Genomic DNA, 22,528 nt, shown 5'->3' with positions numbered 1-22,528 from the left:
TTAGTTCGTTTGTTGTCATTCTGACTAAGCTTGTTCCTCAACAGCTCATTCTCTTCAATATTTCATCGTTTACGTACTTGAGTACGGATCTTCTACAATGGAAAAATGCCTGGTTAAGAAATCATGCAGAAAAGAGAATCCAAAACTAGACCCCTACAGAACAACCAGAGGGCCATGCCAAATTGATAGATAAAATCAGTGACACATGCCTAACCTACCTCTCACCCTCCGTGGCGATTACTCCATGTGAATCTACATGTAGACCTTTACAATAAAAAATAATGTCTATCAATTGTTGTTGGTATCACTGATGCATATCTAGCGAGTAACGCCTAGTAGTAGTTCCTAGTTGACTTCTAAATCAATAATTGCAGGTCCTACATGCAATTGACACAATTATTTCTATTGTTTACTTCTACGTGAAAGGGAATAGCACGACGCTTCGAGACAATAATTGTATTGTGTAAAATATTTTTTTGTTTGGATCATCGTACCTTGTAGAGAGATGATGCAAAAACCACAGCTTCCCACAGTAAAGTAATCTTTTGAGAGGAAGATTGGAATTTGTTACTTACACAACCGACCGACCATGCATGTCCAGTCACAATCGCTAATCTTCCTCAATTTCCCCCTCTTCGCTACCAGAGTGGACCGCCTTCTCCTCTTTCTTGGACTCTTCTTCGGCCAACGGCGCCGGGGTACGGCTACCAATAGAACGCCGGTCTCGATCACGATGGCTGGGGTCCCGCGATTGATCTTTTTCACGGTCGTCGCGTCTGTGCCGTTTGGCGCTGCGGCTGGCTACGCTTTCGGCGTCGCTATCACGTCTACGACGACGATCGTTACTTACAGTGCTCCGTGTGTCTCCTCCATAGTCCAACTCATCACGACTGCCACGTGGGTCGCCACGGGTTCGGTATAGTCGCTCACGCTCTTCTTCTCGGTCACGGCGTTCGCGATCATAGTGGACTGGCCCCCGTCGTCCATCGCGGTCTCGTTCCCGTTCTCTGTCCCGTGTCCGATCACGATCATCCCTCCGTTCATGAATAGGTGATAGACCGCTTACTTTGCGATATGACCGCTCGCGGTCTGCTTGGGCTTTGCGGCGGTCCGCTTCGTATGGATCTGGTTCTGGTGTTCGACTGGGTCTCGCTCGGCGGTCAGAGCGATATGAGCCGTTGCGCGAGTCTCGATCAGACCGGTCATGATGGTCACCACCACGGCGGGATCCACGGTCCCTGTCACGTTCTCTATCGACATCTTCCTCCTTTTCCTTGAGCCGACGGATGAATTTGTCAAAGGCACTTTGACGAATATCGTCAGAATCAAGGGCAGTATACTCTTCAAACCTTTCAACCCTCGGCCGGACCGATTCCCAGGTATCTCCAAGGCGAACGGGGGGTTCCAAATGCTTGATGCGAGAACGCAAGGCATCCACAGCACGACGTTGATGGCGATCAGCCGCGTGTTTCTCATCCTCTGTGCGCCGCTGGATCCTCTCCTGAATGCGCTGGAAGATGAGTTGGAGTATATCAGTATCAATATTGGCTGTACGGCGGTCAGTGGCCATAACAGACATGAAATCTTCGAATGTTGTCTTGGCATCGATGTCATAACGTTTGTCCTGAATTATCTATGTTAGTTCGTTGGGAATTTCGAAGCAAGGGTTCAGAAGCACATACATCTAGGACATCAAGAACGTCATTTCGTGGTTCTCGTAGCGATTTTTCCTCTTCCTCCACCATATCCCAGAATAGATCCAGAGGACTTGAGCCACCTTGGCCTAGGATTGCTACATACCGAGGATCATCTTTAATCAGCGGATGGATGAGCATCCATTTACTCCCGGCCTTGATTTTTCCTTGTGAGCGTAGTTCTCTGAGAAGCTCTAGGAAGCCTTCACGGTGTTGTCGTTCTCTTCTGGCCTTGGCAGCCTTGTGCTGCTGACGAGCATCATTGAATGTCCGCTCTAGAGATTTGATGTGATTCTCGAAAGCAGTCAAAATATCTGATTTGCTCAGGGTCTTGAACTTATCATCCTCCTGAATTCGGTCATTGGCATCGAGCGCTTTTTGCACCTCGGCCCATCTGGTATAAGGTTCAAGCTGGAGAGCGTTCAAAATCTTCACGAGGTCGTCCATCGCGGATTTGCGGGTCACGGCCTCTTGCTCCACGTGAGTCTTTTTGAGCTCAACAATATACTCTTCGAAGAGCTGTCGGCGTTCGTTCTCATCATTTGTAGACCTGAAAATAGTTTCGCCTTCTATAATGGGACGGATATTTTTCCATCTGCTATAGTGCTTGATTTCCGGATGGCTTTTCAGCATAGTATTGAAATCTGCGCGAAGTTTAGCGAACCTCTCCTTGGCGCGGTCGCGTTCTTGCATGCGAACTTCAGCCGCATGCTTCTCAAAGGCAGCCTTTCGGTCCTTTGGATCTTTGAGAGCACGGTATTGGGGGTCTTTGATGGTAGCACGCATTGCCTGTTCCCAGGTCCAGTCAGGCTGGACGTTACATCTCCGTAATAGCTTTATGAATGCGCTTTCGGCTTCTTCAAAGGAGCTGTACTCTGGGTCAGTCTGTTGAGAGGTAATGAGATTGTTTGTATCCAGTCCACCATAGCCTCCACGACGATCAGGGGCACCGCGATCATAATCGTCTCGTTCGCGCTGTTGTTGCGGGTACGGGCTAAACGAGGTGGTTCCACCAGCGACGAATGTAGAAGCACTAGGTATATGGTTAGCTAAGACGTTGTATAGACGGGGGATCTAGAGTAATCTCTACCTTGCAGATGGCGCTGCAGGAGGTTGGGCCTGTGCAAGTGCAGTTTTGTAAACTTCGGGGATCTCCCAAGTGCTTTGTTTGCTTTCTGTATTGTACCAATATTTCCGTCCACCCTCTGCAGTATATTCCTTCCATGGCTGATTCGAAAGTGCGCGCTATTCAGATAACGAGTTAGCAGAGTTCAAGGTATACAACAGCTGAGCAAGACCGTACCTCCACAGGAGTCAACAGCTCGGCGGGTTTCGCCCATTGCGTTGCCTTTGTTTGAACATTGTAATAGTATACGCGACCGTCGGCGTTGCGCGCCTCCTGCCACAGAGTAGAACCGGCAGACATATTGCTGGCTGGATTCATGGGCGACGTGGATGGTGGATGGCAGGTTGAGAAATAAAAGTCAACGCGGCCGTCGCTGAAGGTCGGGTCTGGGCCGGTGCGCACTAGCCGCATCCGACAACCCGCGGTTGTGTTTGTTCCACCCGCAAACCACCTGCGATTGCTTGAACAACCCTAGATATTTTACTCGTCCTGTTTCGGGATAATCGCGGTGAAGGAGCTGTCTACTGCTTCCTGAGCATGAGTAGTGGAGCAAACTATGCTGGGTCCTAGCCTCCATGGGGAGTTTCTGCGGCATGCAGTTCTCCAGACGGTGGTGCCGCATGCCCCTGATGTCGATATCGAAGCAGCCTTGACCTCTGCTCTCGAAGAAGGCGCTGATGATCTCACTTCAGTTCTGAAGACTATTCCTCAGCGCTCTCTCCTTTTCTTTGGTAAGTGGCACCGTGGCTTCTCAGCCCTGGTTGCGCCCCAAAAGCTAACTTGGCTGTGCTTTCAGATGAGACTGTCACGGTGCGCGTTGTCTTGCGGCTATCGAATTGCTCTGAAAATGCATTGAGAGCGCATCTTCCCCAATTGGATATTGGTCTAGACGCATTCGTCTTCAATCCAACCGAACCCGTGTCCACGGAGGCATCGCCAACTACAAAGGACCTGGTCTTCTCGGGGGTTGTGAATGACAACGAAGAACCGTTGGTTGTTGTCAATATTTTCGAGGGGGACGAGGGAAGTGGCAATCATGTCTATGTCATTTGGAAGATTCAAGCATTTCTCCGTACGTAGCATCTTTCCTATACTTGGTACTTGCTCAATCTGACTGATCGCAGGGCGTCCTCGAATCCGTATCCAACATCCGAGCATTGCCTTTTCGGCCGCCGCGACTTTGAACACAACGGCGGAAATACCAGAACAATCCCTCCAAGAAGATGACTATCTTCCGAGTGCTGTTCCGGCATCTACAAACGTATTGCAAGCCCTCTCGACAGACCCGTCCCTCAAATCCGTTACCCCCTACCTGCCAGCATCAAGGCTTCTTCGCGTGGTTCCTGCGACACAAAAGGAAGCTCCTGTTTACAATATATGGCAGAAAATTCAGAATTCTATTCGTATTGTGCCGGCGGCAAGTGCAAGGATACGCTGCTCCCGGCTCAATACCTTTTCTAGTCGACCAACAACGATTGCAAGCCTTGACTTGGAAGCGACACCTTTTATAGGCTGCGATATTATTTTCGACAAAGCAGACGTTGTTCTTTGCGATGGACACGCTGAGAACTTATCCAATGTACCGGAGTTACAGCCTCCCATCTTGCTACGCCCCAGAGATGACGTTACGCTCATGTACAAACTAATTCCTGAGTACGGGCCGGAGGCTTATTTCTCCACAACAGCTTTGGTCAGCATGCTTGATATTTCCCTGGAAGGAGTGATCAAGCTATCCGACGATTGTCAGCCGCGGATTTCGATGCAATGGCGGACCAACGTGGATTTCTCCACGCCGCTGAATCCTACATTTGGCGGGCCCAGCCAGACTCTACAACGCAACAACCGACCGGCCAGTTTGCCGGTGGCCCCTGGACATAGCAGCTCTTCATCTACAGGTGCAACAAATCGCAGCTCCTATCGAGAACGGGCTCACTCCATTACCCAAGGAGGTGTCACCGTCTCGTTTTCCGGTCCTGCCACAGTCGAACTCGGCAAGCCGTTCCAGTGGGATGTGTTTATTGTCAACCGCTCTATGGCTCCTCGGAAATTTGCAATGATGGCGATTCCACGCCGGAAGCGACTCGATCCTCGTAAACACGTGGCGAGACCGTCATCGTCGTCGGTGTCGAGTAGGAAGGAAGACCACCTGGCAGAGGCCGTCACGGACGAGAGCATCATCCATGCTTTGCAGAAGAATGCGGTCGGACAGGATGCAGACTTGATTTGTCTCAGCACCGATCTTAGAATAGGGTAAGGCCTTTCTTTCTCTTTGCCTAATCCTAGTACATGCGCACAAGCTTACCAATTGACAGTCCCCTTCTTCCTGGGACTTGCCACTCTGCCGAGCTGGTTTTCCTTCCCCTAGCCACCGGATCACTCCACCTCGAAGTGATCCGGCTCGTGGATATGAACAGTAACGAGACCATTGACATTAGAGACCTCCCGGACATCGTGGCTCTAGAAGGCAGCGCATAATGAGGAGACGTACATGAATACCGAGCACGGCGGGCTCCGTGCTAGTCTTCTTTAATGTGTGGACACGAATAAAAATAAATGTAATATAGATGCCTACCATCTATGCATATACATCATACCTATATAACAAATACGCAGTACCACTCTATGCTCAGCCCTGGTCTAGGCTCGCTCACAGATCGCTCACAGAGCAGAGCCTGCGAGTTTCAGCTCATAGAAATACTCTGGGCTCAGAGAGTACATAGTGTCTAAAATAAGATTCTAAAGCTACCTAATTCAGAATATTTTTACTGGTCTATTAGATAGATAGTATATTTAAAGAAGTTTATTAGTAAATTACACTACTACTAATAATAGTTGTGGTAGCCTATATATTGTAATGTAGTCAGTGCGAGTGGTCAGGGTAAATGAAATTAACCAACCAACCAACCTCCTATAACATAAAATATATGCTAGATCTGAAGAAACTTCTACAGTTTAGGTTATTTTAATTTATTTATATATATATATATATATATATATATTGGAGAATTTAATGTTGAAGCAATATAAATAGACGACTGCCCAATCAATAAATCAATATCAATTCCCCTATCCAGGAACGAGAATACTCATAAGACAAAGAGAAAGTAAAGCTTTTGAGAAGCCAAGTAAGTGTCTAAAGCTGGCCAAAAGGGGATTTTATCAAATAACTTAAAGTCCAGCATACTCTTCACAGATCTCAAACAGCTTAGCCTGCGTACCAGGTTCCTAGGGTAAAATTAGCACGACCACATCCCAATGCAGAAAAATGGAGAACTTACAGCAGCACTATGACCAGCATCCGAAGTCCAAAACAAACGAGAGCACGGCAAGCCTTTATGTAACTCCCAAGCCGTCTGCGGCGCGCAAACAATGTCATAGCGCCCTTGAACAATAGTAGCTATAATACGACCTGTCAGTTCAACACACTCATACATCCAACCAGGATATAACCAACACTCACTGGGAATATGTTTGATCTTCTCCAAATTCTCGTCTTTCAAAATCTGCCCCTCCTCCAAGAAGCCCCCATTCACAAAATAATGCGCCTCAAGCCGAGCATGAGACAAAACCCAATCCTCATCTTCAAGTTTAGAGAATGCATTCGGATCCTGAATCAACGCCCCAATGCTAAGATCCCAGCGATTCCACTCCCTCGCCGCCTCAAGTCTAGTAGCAGGATCTTCCGAGGTAAGCAACTGATAGTACCCTTCCTTCGGTCTCGACCGATTCTTCTCGGGAAGATAGTTGACAAATGCCTCATACGCCTCGGGAAAGATCCGCGCGGCACCAGAAGTGCCACGTGAGAACTCCAGCTCACACTGCCTGGAGGTGAATATACCCCGTAGAATCAGCGTCCTGACCATGTGGGGATATGCTTGCGCATACAACAGTGCGAGAGCCGACCCCCACGACCCGCCGAAGATGAGGTGCCATTTTGGTATTGAGATGTGTTTGCGTAGCACTTCAATGTCGGAGACTAGATGCTGGCTGGTGTTCTCACGGAGCTCAGCCATGGGTGTTGATTTGCCCGCGCCGCGTTGGTCAAAGAGGATTACACGGTAGATGGCTGGGTTGAAGAATTCTGTGTTGGCTTTTGAGGTACGCCCGCCAGGTCCGCCGTGGAGGAAGAGGACTAGAGTTTTATCTCTTAACAGAGTTACTCTAGAAACTTGTTTGGAGAGGTTGGTGGTTTACCTGGTTTGCCATCGGGCTTGCCGTACTGTTCGTAGTGTAAAGTGTGGATGTCACTAACGGGGAGCCTGCCCGTATCAAAAGCGTCCAAATGGGTATATCTGGTCTGTGGGTTTGCCATTTTGTCTAGTTGGGTATTGATTAGATGGAAAGCTTGGTGGTTGTCTTACAGACTTTATAGCTGCGTAGATGCCGCCAAAACTCCAGGCCCCACCATCAACGGAGTTGAGAGTCCGCTATGCAATTTCAACCGCTATGTAGGTATTAGACGAAGTTGCGAAAGTCCTGTTCATTGGCGAACAGTGAGACCGCTATTCAGTGCCTTGGCGTATATCACCGACATTCCCAGACGAAATGGTGGCCAAGTCCCATGTCATCAAATCAAAGACGTCAACATCCATGGAGGTCCCACCAATCCCGGAATGTTCATATTCCAGTCCATAATCCGGATTATTGGATTCAAATTCCAGATTATCGAGCCCATCCAGCCCTTGTACTTCTTCTTGTTGAATTTCTGTTGGAGAGTTCTGAGATGTCTTATCAAAAGCCCTCCTAAGCTGCTTGCTCACTACACCGGCAAGATGGACCTCAGAGAACTCCTCAAGAGCCTTCAGTACAAAGGAAATCCGACTGTCACTGGTTAATTGGGACACTTCGTCGGTTATTTTAGGGTCCCCAGAAAATGACAAAGCACTCGCGGCCATGATTGTGCTATACAGAAGTACAATCGGAGCACTGGAAAGAGGATTTTTGGCCCGATAGTGTCGCACAAGGGCAATAATACTATCGGCAGACGATATACAGATCTCCTTTGATTGAGTTTTGCGTGCGAATCCTGGGGTAGGACGTATGAAGTTCCTGTTTAGTGCAATGAGGGTGCTGTGATATAATGCACTAAAGAGATATCAGCAACTTAAATCATGCATATCTGCCCTGTGGCTAAGGGGTAGCTTACTGTGCTAGCATCACACGCGAATTGAGGCTGTGCATCACTGGCTTCCATTGGTTCCATGCAATAATGTCGGGAAGTTCGGAATACCATCGAAATAATCGTACATTGAGGTCTTCACGTCTTGCCAAACGGGTCAGAACCAGGTCTTTGCGGGATTTTTTGATCAGGTTAGTGGAAAATATCTGTGAAAGAACATCCTCGATAATTGTACAAAGATCAACGAGCCGTGAAAATGCGATGTTAGATGTGACCTGGTCTTCTGGGGTCGATGCCAAAGCCTCTAGCTCTGGAATATCGAAGTGAATATTCTCGTCACAGAGATCCCTATGTAGTATCAGTATGCCATAGACAGAAAACAGTGGTTTATGGGAACAAATACATTGTCGTATCAATGAAATTAACGGCAGCGTCGTCTCTGTGCAAACACATTGGTCGACCAAAATACAAGCTGATAATCCTAGTGGATTGTTAGACGATGGATGCATTGCTTTCGAGGAGGTTACTTACTTGTCTGCTATGAAGCAGCCCCAGTATACACGCCTTCGAATTTCATGTTCTTTTGGAGTATTGACAGTCCTCACCATGAACCGAGGGTCTTGATGAAAGCCCAAGTCTTGAACCATTCGGAATGACATTCCTGTATTCAAGTCAGAACTAAAGCAAACCTGGAGATCTTTCAGCTATTTACCTGATAGCATCCACCCCTTGGTGTGATTCCCGGTGGATAATTCAGAAAATGCACAGCAAAGTAAAGATTGAATCACTGTCATATCCGAATACTGCAAGCTTGGGGTGTTTAGCATTTCTTGCGAAATCTGACACAATTTGTGTGTATCCTTTCGTAGGCTTTCATCTAGTGATGCCTTCGCTCCTAGTGAGCATATCGAATACAATAACGGATAAGACCAGTGTTGTCCGCCAAAATCAAGCCTCAAATAGTCCCGAAGGAAGGTGTCCCGATCAATAAACATGCACTGTGAGTATTGGTGGGCGAAATAGGCAGAAAGGCATCGCAGTATGGTAGAGTCATCAATCCCCAGACTAGTATGTATCCTCATATCCTTCCAATGTCCAGGATATTGATGGGTCCCAAAAGAAGACACCATGTCGGGTTCTGGAGTAGTTATGCCTTCTTGATAGATGCTAGTTGGCCCATAAAATGAGGGTGCACCTAGCTGATCATTAGCAACAAACCCCACGGATGACTACACTAGATACGGACCTTGTGTATCGCATTGTATTGACATAGTAGAGAGGCGAGATGATCCACGATAGTCAAAAATGGCTCTGTCGGCTGATGCACATAGATCGTCTAGTCGCTCGGGGTTTTCAGAAAGAGCCCTGGTGAGAATGAGTTCGCGTTCGGCATCCGGAACTGCTTTCAGATTGAGCAAAATATTTTTATATGAAGAAATCTGGTCTTCGAGTGCTGTCACATATCCGCGCCCAACTGGGCGTCTCCGCGCGTCGTCAACCCGAAAAATGCACTCTGTGCCGCTTGAAGTACAGGAACCACACGGGTGCGATCTGCTGCATTTGAGCTATTGAATTTTAGTTTTTTTGTGAGTAACTGGCCGGAAAAATGTTGAAGCTCGTATATCGCTCACTTTTCTAATTCGACAACGTTGACATCTAAGTCAGTGTGTTAGTCAAATTCTCGCTACGACTCGGGAGCGGACATACGAGATGCGTTTTTTACCAGTATCCATGTCTGCTTTGAAAACACCCTCGGGAGTTCAGGATTATTTCAAGTTTATATTTAGTGATCTGTAGGCATATATAGGCGAATATAGTGTGTAGTAGATAAAAGAGAGAGAAGGAAAATAGAGTGTCAAACTACTGATTACTAACCTAATTTTAAGAATCGGCCTATCAGATAACTTATACCTTATATAATTAAGTATATCTCTATATCATGTGGAATTATATTGGATTCTCTAATTGGATTGGACTACTGAGAAAGCATGTCACACAGTATCTAAATCTTAAATACACTCTCTGTGCATTCTCTTAACAAAGTTAATTGTCTCACTCAATATCTGACTCTGTGCGCTAGTAAAGAACGCATATGGAGTTTTTCTTAGGGTTAATTTTTGTATGTACATGGAAACATCGAAAAGCTTGAGTGCTGACCAACAACAAGCTGCTACTTGCCTGGTTCTTCACCAGATGTCAAATCCGCCATCAACTGTTTCAAAGTCGAAACGGCTTCACTGCAAATTTCTACTCCATCATTTAGTGTTTGGCTGAAGATGGACAGTTTGTGTAAACTTACGATAATGAACTATGAGTCTGTCCCTCGAGATAAAGATGCCTCTACGGGAAGCTTCGTCAATCATTTGTCTCAACCCAAAAGATAAACCCGTAAAATCTAGCCAAACCATATTAGTCTGTGTCGGATGTTTTAATGTACCGCCACATCCCTCCCAAAATGTTGCAATCTCCTGGGCAATCTCATGGGTAGGCTTGAGAAGACCTGCACCAAAAGTCTTCTTAACAGCAACTAATGCAGCAGCAGAAAGCGGCCCTGGCTGCCGTATACTTCCGCCAATACTTTGCCTAATCCACCGAGCATGACGAATAACAGCTTCACCGCCAACTACAATGGCACCAGCCGAGGCACCAAGTCCTTTAGAGAAGCACATGGTGACTGTGTCAAAAAGAGAGCAGTACTCTTCCAATGAGCCTGCACCGGCGGAGACAACTTCCCAAAGTCGTGCACCGTCCAAGTGAACGAGTACACCGTGCTCATGAGCAAAGTCACAAATTCTGCATGTCTCGCTCAGAGGCATTATCATACCCCTGAGCGGATTTTCGAGGGAAATCACTCTCGTCGGGCACATGTGCACAGTAGCAGAGTCTGGGAGTACTATATGAGGTATAATGTCCTCAAGAGTCAGATAGACCCCATTTGCAGGCTCAACAGGCCGGGGAATGGCCCCGGTGAAAGCAAAAGCGCCGCCGGCTTCACTTGCGAGGATATGAGCACGCGAGTCGCACAGAATTCCGTAGGGTGGTTGAGTGAGAAGACTCCGGAGGGCAACGAGGTTCCCCATTGTTCCAGATAGCACGAACAAAGCTGCAGGATGGGAAGTTAACTTGGCGAGGTATGCTTCAAGCTCGTGAGTTGTTGGATCAGATGTTGCAACCCCGTCGGAAAGACTGGCGTGGGCCATTGCGTTGAGCATATCCAGTGTCGGATTGGTGCGCACATCTCCTACAGCAGAAGATATTACTACTAATCAGATATCAATGATCCCAAGTCACTTACCACGGAAATCAAAGGCCGCACAGCCAGGTTCTGACCATGTGCTTTGAGGTAACGCTTGTTTCAGGGTGTCCTCCATCATCGAGATTTGTGCTGTGGAGGTCGTCTCTCAGTTATTTTCCCAACTATATAACCAAGATGAAATTTTTTCCGAGCATGGCTCGTTGATCTCCTTTTTTTTAAAAAAGACTGCACAGCTAAAAACCCCGTGTTTTAGTGGCTGCGGAGTTCAAAGTCCGCTTGGCTTAAGTATTAACCGGAGAAATGCTCAGCGATTATTATAAACCTGATACTTGATATTCACTACGAGACTACTAGAAAACATCAATTGATCTGGCCATACTTATTTGATACCATAAGTAGTTATATCTATTTATTACTAACTTAGTTTTCAGGTCGACAAATACTTACTAGCTACTTGGTAAATAATGAATAAATATTCAATAGAGATTATTAGTCGATAGATGATTTATTGTATAAAAGGATATAAAAAATAGGAATATATTTTATCTCTCTGTTACGCACTTATTTGTTATATACTGGTACAGTATAGAGTTGGTGGTGCCAAGAATAGCCATCATGCGGGGGCGGCCTTTCCATGAGTGGTCCAGCCCTTTTGGCCCGTTGCAGCCTGCGGCCGTCAATGTCGCCTTTCGAAGAGAATTCTTTCATCCTCTTTAACCCTCCGTCAACCTCGCCTCTGCTGCCATCCCATCTCCGCTACTCTCCACTACTTTCTGCCAGGGTTGTGCTGTCCACTCGCAAATCCACAGCGTCCCCCCGAACCGGACGTCGTCTTCCCTACCCGCCCGTATCCAGTGCGTCATTCTGAGGTCCTCTCCCGACCGGCTCCTCGTTTGATCGGCTTCTGTCGCAACAATGTCCTTCGCCGTCTTCGATAGAATCGATACCACTCGCCGGAGAGCTTTGAATGGCTTGAATCGGAGGTATATTTACGGCCGTCTGGTAACATTCCCCTGCAGCATGTCTTGAGGTCATTGGGAGCCAGTGCCAACTAATACTGCACAGCCTCTACTGCACACCATCATATTCATCATCGAGCTGGCTGTCACCATGAGGCTCGCAGCCAAGTTCAACACATATTATGCCGAGAAGCCGGGTATGTAGTTCTTTTTGACGCTATCCTTTACATGATAAGTTGGCTAACCATTCACTGCAGTCTTGACCACGATGGTGACGAACGCCGTACGTATTAGAGTTTACAATTCATGCTCTCGTCAATTTATACTAATCACCATTGTGAACAGGTCCTTGGTGGAATCGCGGATACAGTGGCACAGACTATCACAGCGTTCAAAGCCCGGGTGGCCCAGCGCTCATCAGACTCGGAAAGTGGAATAATTTCGATCGAAATACCCGACCTCGACAAGGAGAAGCCTTCGCAGTGGGGAGAACTGGGAAACTCAAGGAATCGGCCTCCTCCGTTCGACTTTGAGCGACTGACCAGGTTCATGGCATACGGTTTCTTCATGGCGCCCATCCAATTCCAGTGGTTCGGGTTCTTGTCGCGTGCTTTCCCTCTCACAAAAACGTCAGCTACTGCTCCTGCTTTGAAGAGAGTGGCGGTCGATCAGTTGATTTTCGCACCTTTCGGTATGTCACACTCAGTTACAGTGCATCGTTCTTGGCACTAACGGCACCAGGTCTGTTCTGCTTCTTCACTTTCATGACTCTTGCAGAAGGTGGAGGCCGAAGGGCTTTGGTCCACAAGTTCCGCGACGTATATCTCCCAACTTTGAAGGCCAACTTTATTCTTTGGCCTGCGGTCCAAGTTCTCAACTTCCGAGTGGTCCCTATCCAATTCCAGATTGTAAGTAAACCGTCGACACTTCAAATTCTTGGCGGATTATGCTAATTGAGTTCAAATAGCCCTTTGTTTCTTCCATTGGTATCGCGTGGACCGCATATCTCTCCCTCGCCAACTCTTCCGACGAAGAGTAGTCTGGATTTTCTCGACACAATCGACAGGATCGATGGTCAGATAACGAACACAGCACATCTGGGGGTGTCTTCTTTTTTTTTGTCTCTTTCTAACATTTTAACTCGGATTCTGTGGGTTTTCTCTCTCTCTCTCTCTTTTGCTCTATATTTGAAAGATCCTAAATGTGTCGGCGCAATTGAGTATCTGGCGTTAGCAAATGTCTGGTTCTCTCGGTTCGGTCTGTCTGTTGTGTGCTTTATTTGGAAGACTATATATTGCATATAGTTATAGGGGGAAATGGTGCGATTTGCTTTCATAGTTGCCAATTCCGCATTCTCGTTACTGTGTTGATCGCTCGGCAAAATGATATTGTCGATTGCCTCGGTCCTGGCCGTGTAGCCAATAATCTAGACTGTATATGCTCGTCATTAAAGACCTGGAGAAAAGCGACCCGATCCGCTCCGTGCAGGCTGAGCACATGTGGGCGTGAAGCCTTAACCTCGACTGACATCAGTCCCGCATCAGCCCGAGTGCGGCGATGGGCGCATCACACCACCAAGTCTCTCACCGACGCCCCACCACAGGTATAACTCTTAGCTGTGCCCCGCCTCGTTCTTGGGCACATCAAAAGAAAAAAGATCATTGTTCATTCGGTCACCTGCTGCGTGTTTATCGACTGACAGAATCTTTATTGCCGTTCTCTCCTGCAGCGAAGTGAGTATAGCATCTTGAACGTAGCTTTCTTTGACGTCATCTACTAACACCACCAACCCAGCTCTTTTTTTTCAACCTCAATACACCACCATGTCTCTCACAAACAAACTCGCCATCACCGACGTTGATGTCAAGGACAAGCGTGTCCTCATCCGAGTAAGTCAATTGGCACCAATTCCTGGTGATCACATATGCCAACAACAGTCTTTTGCGCGCCACAGGTCGACTTCAACGTTCCCCTCGATGCCAACAAGAACATCACCAACAACCAACGTATCGTTGGCGCTTTGCCGACCATCAAATACGCTATTGAGAATGGAGCAAAATCCGTAATCCTCATGTCCCACCTTGGTCGTCCTGACGGCAAGGTCAACCCCAAGTACAGCTTGCAGCCTGTTGTCCCCGAGCTCGAGAAGTTGCTGGGTCGCAGCGTTATTTTCACCAACGACTCTGTCGGTCCCGAGGTGGAAGAGACTGTCAACAAGGCATCCGGTGGCCAGGTGATCCTGCTGGAGAACTTGCGATTCCACGCCGAGGAGGAAGGCAGCTCCAAAGACGAGCAGGGCAACAAGGTTAAGGCTGACAAGGCCAAGGTTGCGGAATTCCGCAAGGGCCTCACTGCTTTGGGAGACATCTATATCAGTAAGTCTACTCTGCACAAGGAGAGGGGGGGAAAGGGCACCCCGCTAATTTGATTCTGCACTCCCCTAGACGATGCTTTCGGCACCGCACACCGTGGCCACAGCTCCATGGTCGGAGTTGAGCTTCCCCAGAAGGCATCCGGTTTCCTTGTGAAGAAGGAGCTCGAGTACTTTGCCAAGGCCCTCGAGGACCCCCAGCGACCTTTCCTTGCCATCCTTGGAGGCTCCAAGGTTTCAGACAAGATCCTGCTCATCGACAACCTTTTGCCCAAGATTGACACCCTGATTATCACCGGCGGAATGGCTTTCACTTTCAAAAAGACTCTCGAGAATGTGAAGATCGGCGGCAGCTTGTTCGACGAGGCTGGCAGCAAGATTGTCGGCGATGTGATTGAGAAGGCCAAGAAGCACAACGTCAAGGTTATCTTGCCTGTCGACTATGTCACCGGCAGCAAGTTCGGCGCTGATGCCGAAGTTGGATACGCCACCGATGCCACTGGCATCCCCGATGGCTGGCTCGGCTTGGACGTTGGCGAGAAGAGTGTTGAATTATACAAGACTGCTATTGCTGAATCTAAGACTATCCTCTGGAACGGTCCCGCCGGTGTGTTCGAGTTGGAGCCTTTCTCAAAGGGCACCAAGGCTACCCTGGACGCTGCTGTGAGTGCGGCTCAATCGGGCACCATTGTCATCATTGGCGGTGGTGACACTGCCACGGTCGCCGCCAAGTACGGCGTTGAGGATAAACTAAGCCACGTGTCTACTGGTGGTGGTGCCTCTTTGGAACTCCTTGAGGGCAAGGAACTGCCTGGTGTTTCTGCTCTATCAAGTAAGTAAAACGTTTCTATTATCCGACAAACAAAGATACAAGTGGGATTCTCTGTAATATCCAATACATATATTCATTTTTCGAAAAAAATTGAAATACTAAAAAAAAACAACTCCTGTCTTGCCATAAACCTAGAATCCAGTAACTCCATATTCAAGTTTAGCAATATCACGTTCTGATTACTCGGTGCTACTCGCAGAAAAAAGCATATCGAATCTCTAGGTAGGCGAAGAGTTTGAATTGGAATATATACTGATACGAGGGCCCAACATGAGAAACTCCCAAAGAGCAAGTAAGCCCTAGCCAACATGTAATTCGTCTGGCGACGAGGATAGTCTCATTAGAATCAAGTAATATCGTCTGCGGCCTTAAAAAGATGACTGCTAGTTTGTGACATGGGGGGAGATTAAAGTTGACGTAAGAATTTTTTGCCCGCCTGATCGGTATCAAGCTATCGATCTATCATCTAGGATGTTGTTTGTTTCGCGGGGAGTTGGTTCCATCGTCCGCATTCCGATTCCTGTTTCTTTGGCCTGAGCTTTGATCTATTTGGCACCTTCGACTTTCTTTATCTCCTCCCTAGAAGCAAGAACTGGTTAGCATGGGTTTTTTTACAGCAAGAAAAAGAAAAAGATAAAGAGGGGATATATCTTACTTTAACTGTTTTGAAAAGTCCTCGCTCTCGTCATCGTCATCCCAGCTTTCCTCCCACAAGTGCGTGTTAGCGCCGTTGGTTGTTGTCGTCGAGCCTTGAGCTTGTTCGGTTTCCTCTTGTTGCCAATCTAGAAAAGACCGTTAGAACGTTGATGTTAGGAATGAGAAGCATAGGATCAGAGTCAAATGGACTGAAGCTTGCAACAGACAGACAGCGGGTCCACTCACCCTCAACTGGGAAGTCTTCAAACTCGTCATCCTCCTCGAGCACAGGAGGGTTCTGCTTCTGCTGAGCAGGCTGCTGCGAGACGTTGGTCTCAGCTGTGTTTGAATTCGACATTGCGGGCGGGGACGGCGTGAGGTGTGTAAGCAACGAGAGGGGTCGAGCACTACCACGCGACGGGTTGGTGAGACCAGGCAAGAGTCGCAGCGAGTAGACGGTCGGTCTTTATAGCGGACGGCCGTCTGTAGCGAGGGAGATGGCTCTTTGTTGGCAGGACGAATGCTGGAGGGAACCTGGGTATAGGAATCCGGCGGACAGACAATGCATGTCGTCAAGCATGTTCCTATTGGGCAGGCGGTGAGGGCGAGACCAGTGGGCCGTGGGTGTGGCTAGTGACCGTGACTGTGCTGTGGCTGGTGCTCTGCACTTGCCAACAAAGACAGCTCTTGCTCTGTCTTCTCTTTCCTTTCTCCGTCAACTCAACTTTGCATCCAGTCAAGCGTTTTTTTTCCTACTTGCCATGTTCCTGTCATATTCTGTCTATGTACTACTCCAGGCCTGACCCATGATTTCCAGCGTGGGCTGTTCGCTATCGGAGATTAAACAGCCGAGAAAGCCGCGAGCCCCAAGGTTCACCCATCAGCCACACTCAGCTAGGCGGACCTCGCCAGCGCCTTGTCGTCCGCAAGTCTACTAGTCTTGAGAGAGATCGCTCTTGTTCTTCTTTCATTGTTTTCCTTCTTTGGATTCTTCGGAAACAGCACAATTCTTGCGGCTGCTCCCCGCCTTGGTCAATCAATCAAAGCGGTGCATCGAGCCGCTACCGTCATCTTCCAAATCCGGAGCTCGGCGGCTATCTGCAGCTATTTATTTTTCGCCCATTATTATTGACTCACGCTTCACAATACATGGACAGGGGAAATCACGCAGTTTCCCTATGTAGAACGCACTTCTGAGATTCTAGCCAAATTTGTCTGGTCTGGTCTGATCTGTTTGAAGCCTCGATCATAATAAAAAAAAACTAGAGCTCTTTCGCTGGCCTTAGAGCCTTATTATCAAGGCTTCGGTCAATTTTGGATTTTCACTTCATAAACCTCTCCAAGTCTATAAAAAGACTTTGCCCAAGATGTATCGCGTGGGATCGTGGCTATATGGCCGCAAATCTGGCAATTCATCTTCGCAGTCACTCGACTCAGCTGTGCAGGTTCAAGATCGTACGTTTTGTCCCCTGTTTTATTGTATCTAACCCCCAAGTTGTTACCGATGCTAATTGATTGCCGTTGAATAGTCGAGCATGCCATGGCTGGTATGTGCTCTAGATCCATGCATGGTTCAGCCAAAAGCTAATGTGCTGTAGCGGCCACATTGATTCTCAATGACGACGTCGAAGGCGCTGAAACAGGTCTAAATAAGGGTGACTCGACTTTCCACAAAGTGCGTTGTCTTCCTATCTATTGAACTTGATCCATATATGCTAACATGCACGCAGACTGGCAAGGGCGTTGTTGGCTTCATTCGTTCGACCCTGGGTTTCGAACAAGAAATAATGCGTCAGGGTAAGGCAGAAACGTTTCATTACTGCTTATCCATTGTTCAGTATCTAAATATTGGTTTCTAGCTGCCGAACGCCTCGCGGATGCTGAGAACAGTGCATACAATGACCAGCAAAAAACAATACACGCCTCGGGTGCCCCGAATGCTTTTCATTCGCAGATATACGACGCAGGTACTGAGTATGTCCTTTGTCAGGCAATGGTGCAGATCATGGCTGCCGTTGTGGGCGTTCTTAATGAGAGTCTCACGGAAAGTCTTAAAGGCTTTTACAAAATGCGGAAAGCATACATGGCCTTGGATAGCATTCTCCGGATGGAAGAGAGGCACTTGAAAACTATTCGTTCGAAAACGACCCCCATATCTGCATTGCAACTAGAGTCCAAAGCCCCATCGTCAAACCCCTCTTCGGCTCATAGTTCCATCCACGATTTGACCAAAGACACCGTGCAGCTGAGCGTAGTCGACAAGAGCCAGACGCCATCAAGTCCAGGTACTCCTGGTACGCCACTCGGCGAGACCTTTAGCCACGGCCCCGAGTCTGCAGAATTCAGCCACCCGATTGATGCTTTCATACACTCTGCTGCTAGCTTGTGCTTTGGCATGCTTCTCCTGATTCTCTCGATGATTCCTCCCACTTTTAGCCGCTTACTTGCCATTATTGGCTTTCGGGGTGACAAGGAACGGGGACTGCGCATGCTCTGGCAAGCCAGCAAGTTTGATAGCTTGGTTGGGGCCATCGCTGCGTTTGGAATCTTGGGATACTACAATGGCTTTGTCCGATTTTGCGACATCATCCCTGATGCTACCACCGAGGACGAACTTGAAGTTGAAGGATACCCAGTGGACCGACTAACGGCATTGCTCCAAAAGATGCGAAAGCGATATCCAAATAGTCAACTTTGGCTGCTAGAAGAGTCTCGCATGAAAGGTGCCAACCGGGACTTGGAAACCGCGCTGGATATGTTGAAGCACGGCGAGAAGAGTCCGCTCAAACAAGTTGAAGGACTCCAAACCTTTGAAAAGAGCCTAGATGCAATGTATTTGCACAAGTATGAGGAGTGCGCGGAGTCTTTCATCAGCGTGAGTGATGTATCGAATATTCACATTGCCTTTTACTGATTTCTTTCACAGTGTGTTGATCTTAATTCTTGGTCCCCTGCTCTATATTATTATATTGCTGGAGCTGCCTATTTGGTATTATACCGTCGGTCATCCGCTACCAGTGCGGCGGATGCTGCCGTCTATGCTGAGAAAGCTAGAGAGAATCTGCGCAAGGCGCCTACACTGGCAGGGAAGAAGCGCCTGATGGCTCGACCGCTCCCGTTTGATGTCTTTGTCACCCGCAAAGTGGCCAAGTGGGAAGCCAGAGCCAAGGAATGGAAGGTTGACCTTGTCGACGCAGTCGGAGTGGATCCAATTGAAGAGATGATTTTCTTCTGGAATGGCTACAACCGCATGAGAGAAGGAGGGCTAGAGGATTCCCTTAGTAATCTGTCCTGGTCTGAGACCGAGGCAAACAAGACATGGAGCAAGGAAAGCGATGATGAAAAGGCCATTCTCTCTCTGCTTCGGGCAGGTGTTCTACGCGCGTTGCGAAAACACCAAGCGGCCAAGGAGATCTTGCAACACAAAATCCTCCCTCAGGACCGAACTCTTTTCAAAGGCCACCTGCGGGATGACTGGATTCTGCCCGTGGCGCATTTTGAACTGGCTTCTAATCTATGGATGGAGCGTCCCAGCTATGTGGCGACTCACGGCCTAAGCGAATGCGCCTTGAAAACCACTGTCTCGAGGACATCTGCGGAATTCGATGTAAAAGGGGAAGAGGAGGTAGAGCGCGAGAAAGTTCGGGAATGCGAAGAACATCTCGAAAAGATCGCTAAATGGGAATCATATGACCTTGATACTCGAATCGGTCTCAAAGTCACAGCTGCCAGAGAAGCTGTTCGGAAATGGCATCTCGCTCACCCTACACCAGCCTCTATTTGAACCTATATTTATTCATTTTTGGGGGGGGGGGGGGGGGGGGGGGAGAGGGTTTCACTTCTTTTGGGATTTGCAAGAAGATATGATAGATTTTTTGTTTCAGTCCAGTTTAGGATTGATGTCAAAAGGATCGAGTGTATTGCATATGCATGGGCAATGATGTTTGAGATGATAGAATTGAATTACATGAACATATCAATTGATATCATTAGCTATAGCCCTAATCTTGTAGTATTCAAACTTTTCGGTAGAAGTGGACCGTTGGCTATGTAATGAATCAAGTCATTCTGAATACATTATCACACACACACATGTAATTAGTTACTTATTACCATCAATCAATTGATTGATGTTACAGCTATATACGCATCTAGTCTATAAATATGTACCAATTAAGTTGACATTTGAACAGATCGCAGGATAAACACCAATAACTAAGTATACCAACACAAAAGATATTACTCCGGGTAAACCGACGCCCTCGACCATTTCCCTCTCGCTCTAATTCTTCGACCGTATATATAAAACAAGTACGGAATCGGAATCAAAGCAACAGCAATAAACCCCAAGGTGCTCGCAGCCCAATTGATTCCAAGATTATGATACATGGCATCAGTGAAGAGCGGGAACGTAGCCGCGAAAACGCTGCGCAGAAACGTATTGGCAGCAACTGCAGACGCCGCAGTCGATGCGAATGTATCAATGAGATAGTTCAGTGCAGCTTGGAAGATGGTGAAGAACCCAAGGCCCATGCATACCGCCCCGATCACGGGGGCGATCCAGTGTATGTTTCGACCAGATGTCCAGCCAAAGATAAACATACCCGCTGCAAATGAAACAGATCCCAACATCATCGGTGGGAGGCGGGCTTCGGGGACGGGTTGGTTGTTGTTGGCTTTGAACTTCTTGATGTAGAACCGCTGGTTGAAAATGTTGACAAATGCCCCGATAAAGATGCCAATCAAGAGAGCCAAAAAGGGCAATGCGCCAACAACCTGATTCCAGCCGCGTTCCTCTTCGAATTCAATGGGGAACGCGGCCAGGTTAAGGTACAAAATGCCATAAACAAACGAAGCATACAGGGCGATGGCGAAGCAAATAGGAGTAAACAGCAGGGCAAACGGCCGGATGAGGTATTTATTGCCCATTTCTTTCAAGCTTACATCCCATTCCTCATGTTTGGAATGCAATGCCCAGTTCCCTGTCTCATATCGAAGCCGTCGGGCTTTGTTCACGAGTAAAGTGGGCGGATATGTCTCGTCGAGGAAAATTATGTCCAAAGTTAGGATGAACATCATATAAATGCCGGTAACCTATGTATAGAGTCAGAACTACATGTACGCATGTGCATGTGCAGTCTCCATAAAATAAGTACTCACATATTCAGTCCACCTCCATCGCAGATAGCTCTGGGCAATTGCACCACCCACAATGGGTCCAAGAATAGGACCACCAACTACGGCCATTGCATATCCGACTATAGCAGCACCTCGCTGTTCTGGCGACCAGAGATCACCAAGCACGCCACCAGTGTTTGTCACCGGGGCTGATCCAAAGAAGCCGGCAAAGAAGCGCGTGATCAACACCGTCTGGATATCCTTTGCTGTTGCGGTACCGAAGGAAAAGATAGCAGCGATAAAGTAAGGTGTGATTACGGCGGATTTGCGTCCGTACAACTCTGATAGGGGTGCCCATATCAAAGGACCAAAGCCAAAGCCGAGAAGGAGAAATGTCACACCGAGCAGGCTAACTTCTTTTCCAACATGGAAATCGGCACTGATCTGTGCTACTCCCGGGGTGTAACTGAAATTTGTCAGAAGGGAGAATAATAAATCAAATTGAGAACAAAGGCCTATGCATACACTGCGCTTGCCCAAGTAGCACCTGTTTCGAAAAGAGCTGTTAGCTGGCTCGGAAAGCATAGATAAAAGCTACAAGATCGTCTTACCCATCGTGGTCAACCCATATAACACGGTAGTGACACATTTCTTCTTAAACCCCCAATTCCGCGGATGATAAGGATCGTCAGGCCCATCAAAGTCGACCAGCACATCCGGAGAAGTCCTTGTATGGGAGAGCGGATGAGTGAACTTGGCGATCTGACCAGGCTCGCGACTTCGGATCCTTGATATTATAGACTGGGTACGCTGATTCAATGCGGAAGCAGTTGAATTGGCCGTGGTCTGTTTCTCTAGGGCTATGGCATGGTTGGTGCCGTTGTCGCCAGGCTCCAGGTCTGCATGCGCATCTTGAATACAAAAATTGTCGTCATGGCTACTGCTAGAACGCTCTGTGACGGGGTGATTGAGCATTATCAATTGGTCGTCAATGGCCTCAGCGCCAGCATCAACTGATGTGGTGTTCAAATGTAAAGCACGAAATCAATAGTTGGATGCTTATACATGGATTGACGTAGATGTATATGTCACCTAGTAAACGAGACCAAGAGCCCCGATTAGTCAATAGAATATAGCGAAATAATAGGGTCCGACAGCCTAGCACGACAGAGCCAAGAATGAATAATACCGATTGATATTAGCCACAAAAAGAAGTCGCAGAAAAGTTACAAAAGTTAATGCGGGGCAGCAGCAACTTATGTCCAACTCCGGACAACGGACCGTTACCGAGCTCGGGTTTAGGAGACAGCAACCAGATCTGCGATGCCTAACTACGGAGTATGCGCTATGGTTTTAGAAACAAAACCTCGGATTTACGCCGTGAGAAATGGCACTAATTGCTTCGGACTTAACCCTA

The 22,528-nt window shown here is 47.7% G+C and overlaps 9 protein-coding genes across 9 annotated transcripts; 4 read left to right on the top strand and 5 right to left on the bottom strand.

Annotated features, from left to right (window-relative positions):
* Nucleotides 1-610: 610 nt before the first annotated feature.
* On the bottom strand, nucleotides 611-3,120 carry TRUGW13939_03143 (uncharacterized protein; the record flags this gene model as incomplete). The annotated part of the gene is made up of 4 exons (XM_035486328.1): nucleotides 611-1,624; nucleotides 1,683-2,727; nucleotides 2,785-2,939; nucleotides 2,998-3,120. The coding sequence occupies 4 exons, from the start codon at nucleotides 3,118-3,120 to the stop codon at nucleotides 611-613; spliced, it is 2,337 nt and encodes a 778-aa protein (XP_035342221.1).
* A 256-nt stretch (nucleotides 3,121-3,376) lies between these two features.
* On the top strand, nucleotides 3,377-5,295 carry TRUGW13939_03142 (uncharacterized protein; the record flags this gene model as incomplete). Its single annotated transcript, XM_035486327.1, has 4 exons — nucleotides 3,377-3,551; nucleotides 3,617-3,892; nucleotides 3,945-5,070; nucleotides 5,133-5,295. 4 exons carry the CDS (start codon nucleotides 3,377-3,379, stop codon nucleotides 5,293-5,295), a joined length of 1,740 nt encoding a protein of 579 aa, XP_035342220.1.
* Nucleotides 5,296-5,988: 693 nt separating this feature from the next.
* Nucleotides 5,989-7,132, bottom strand: TRUGW13939_03141 (uncharacterized protein; the record flags this gene model as incomplete). Its single annotated transcript, XM_035486326.1, has 4 exons — nucleotides 5,989-6,045; nucleotides 6,099-6,217; nucleotides 6,281-6,952; nucleotides 7,015-7,132. The coding sequence occupies 4 exons, from the start codon at nucleotides 7,130-7,132 to the stop codon at nucleotides 5,989-5,991; spliced, it is 966 nt and encodes a 321-aa protein (XP_035342219.1).
* Nucleotides 7,133-10,109: 2,977 nt separating this feature from the next.
* TRUGW13939_03140 (uncharacterized protein) lies at nucleotides 10,110-11,310 on the bottom strand (the record flags this gene model as incomplete). The annotated part of the gene is made up of 3 exons (XM_035486325.1): nucleotides 10,110-10,186; nucleotides 10,239-11,180; nucleotides 11,235-11,310. 3 exons carry the CDS (start codon nucleotides 11,308-11,310, stop codon nucleotides 10,110-10,112), a joined length of 1,095 nt encoding a protein of 364 aa, XP_035342218.1.
* An 800-nt stretch (nucleotides 11,311-12,110) lies between these two features.
* Nucleotides 12,111-13,193, top strand: TRUGW13939_03139 (uncharacterized protein; the record flags this gene model as incomplete). The annotated part of the gene is made up of 6 exons (XM_035486324.1): nucleotides 12,111-12,197; nucleotides 12,261-12,351; nucleotides 12,412-12,437; nucleotides 12,500-12,845; nucleotides 12,896-13,062; nucleotides 13,122-13,193. The coding sequence occupies 6 exons, from the start codon at nucleotides 12,111-12,113 to the stop codon at nucleotides 13,191-13,193; spliced, it is 789 nt and encodes a 262-aa protein (XP_035342217.1).
* Nucleotides 13,194-13,977: 784 nt separating this feature from the next.
* TRUGW13939_03138 (uncharacterized protein) lies at nucleotides 13,978-15,365 on the top strand (the record flags this gene model as incomplete). The annotated part of the gene is made up of 3 exons (XM_035486323.1): nucleotides 13,978-14,043; nucleotides 14,109-14,529; nucleotides 14,599-15,365. 3 exons carry the CDS (start codon nucleotides 13,978-13,980, stop codon nucleotides 15,363-15,365), a joined length of 1,254 nt encoding a protein of 417 aa, XP_035342216.1.
* Nucleotides 15,366-15,902: 537 nt separating this feature from the next.
* Nucleotides 15,903-16,351, bottom strand: TRUGW13939_03137 (uncharacterized protein; the record flags this gene model as incomplete). Its single annotated transcript, XM_035486322.1, has 3 exons — nucleotides 15,903-15,936; nucleotides 16,013-16,139; nucleotides 16,240-16,351. The coding sequence occupies 3 exons, from the start codon at nucleotides 16,349-16,351 to the stop codon at nucleotides 15,903-15,905; spliced, it is 273 nt and encodes a 90-aa protein (XP_035342215.1).
* Nucleotides 16,352-17,360: 1,009 nt separating this feature from the next.
* TRUGW13939_03136 (uncharacterized protein) lies at nucleotides 17,361-19,777 on the top strand (the record flags this gene model as incomplete). Its single annotated transcript, XM_035486321.1, has 6 exons — nucleotides 17,361-17,448; nucleotides 17,523-17,540; nucleotides 17,592-17,668; nucleotides 17,724-17,790; nucleotides 17,853-18,868; nucleotides 18,920-19,777. 6 exons carry the CDS (start codon nucleotides 17,361-17,363, stop codon nucleotides 19,775-19,777), a joined length of 2,124 nt encoding a protein of 707 aa, XP_035342214.1.
* Nucleotides 19,778-20,232: 455 nt separating this feature from the next.
* On the bottom strand, nucleotides 20,233-22,086 carry TRUGW13939_03135 (uncharacterized protein; the record flags this gene model as incomplete). The annotated part of the gene is made up of 4 exons (XM_035486320.1): nucleotides 20,233-21,087; nucleotides 21,154-21,577; nucleotides 21,637-21,658; nucleotides 21,723-22,086. 4 exons carry the CDS (start codon nucleotides 22,084-22,086, stop codon nucleotides 20,233-20,235), a joined length of 1,665 nt encoding a protein of 554 aa, XP_035342213.1.
* Nucleotides 22,087-22,528: the final 442 nt, after the last annotated feature.

The sequence above is a fragment of the Talaromyces rugulosus genome, chromosome II (genome assembly GCF_013368755.1).
Source record: "Talaromyces rugulosus chromosome II, complete sequence".
Taxonomy (NCBI): domain Eukaryota; kingdom Fungi; phylum Ascomycota; class Eurotiomycetes; order Eurotiales; family Trichocomaceae; genus Talaromyces; species Talaromyces rugulosus.
The sequence above is the reverse complement of the archived record's forward strand: the minus strand, read 5'-3'. Positions and strand labels throughout refer to the sequence as shown.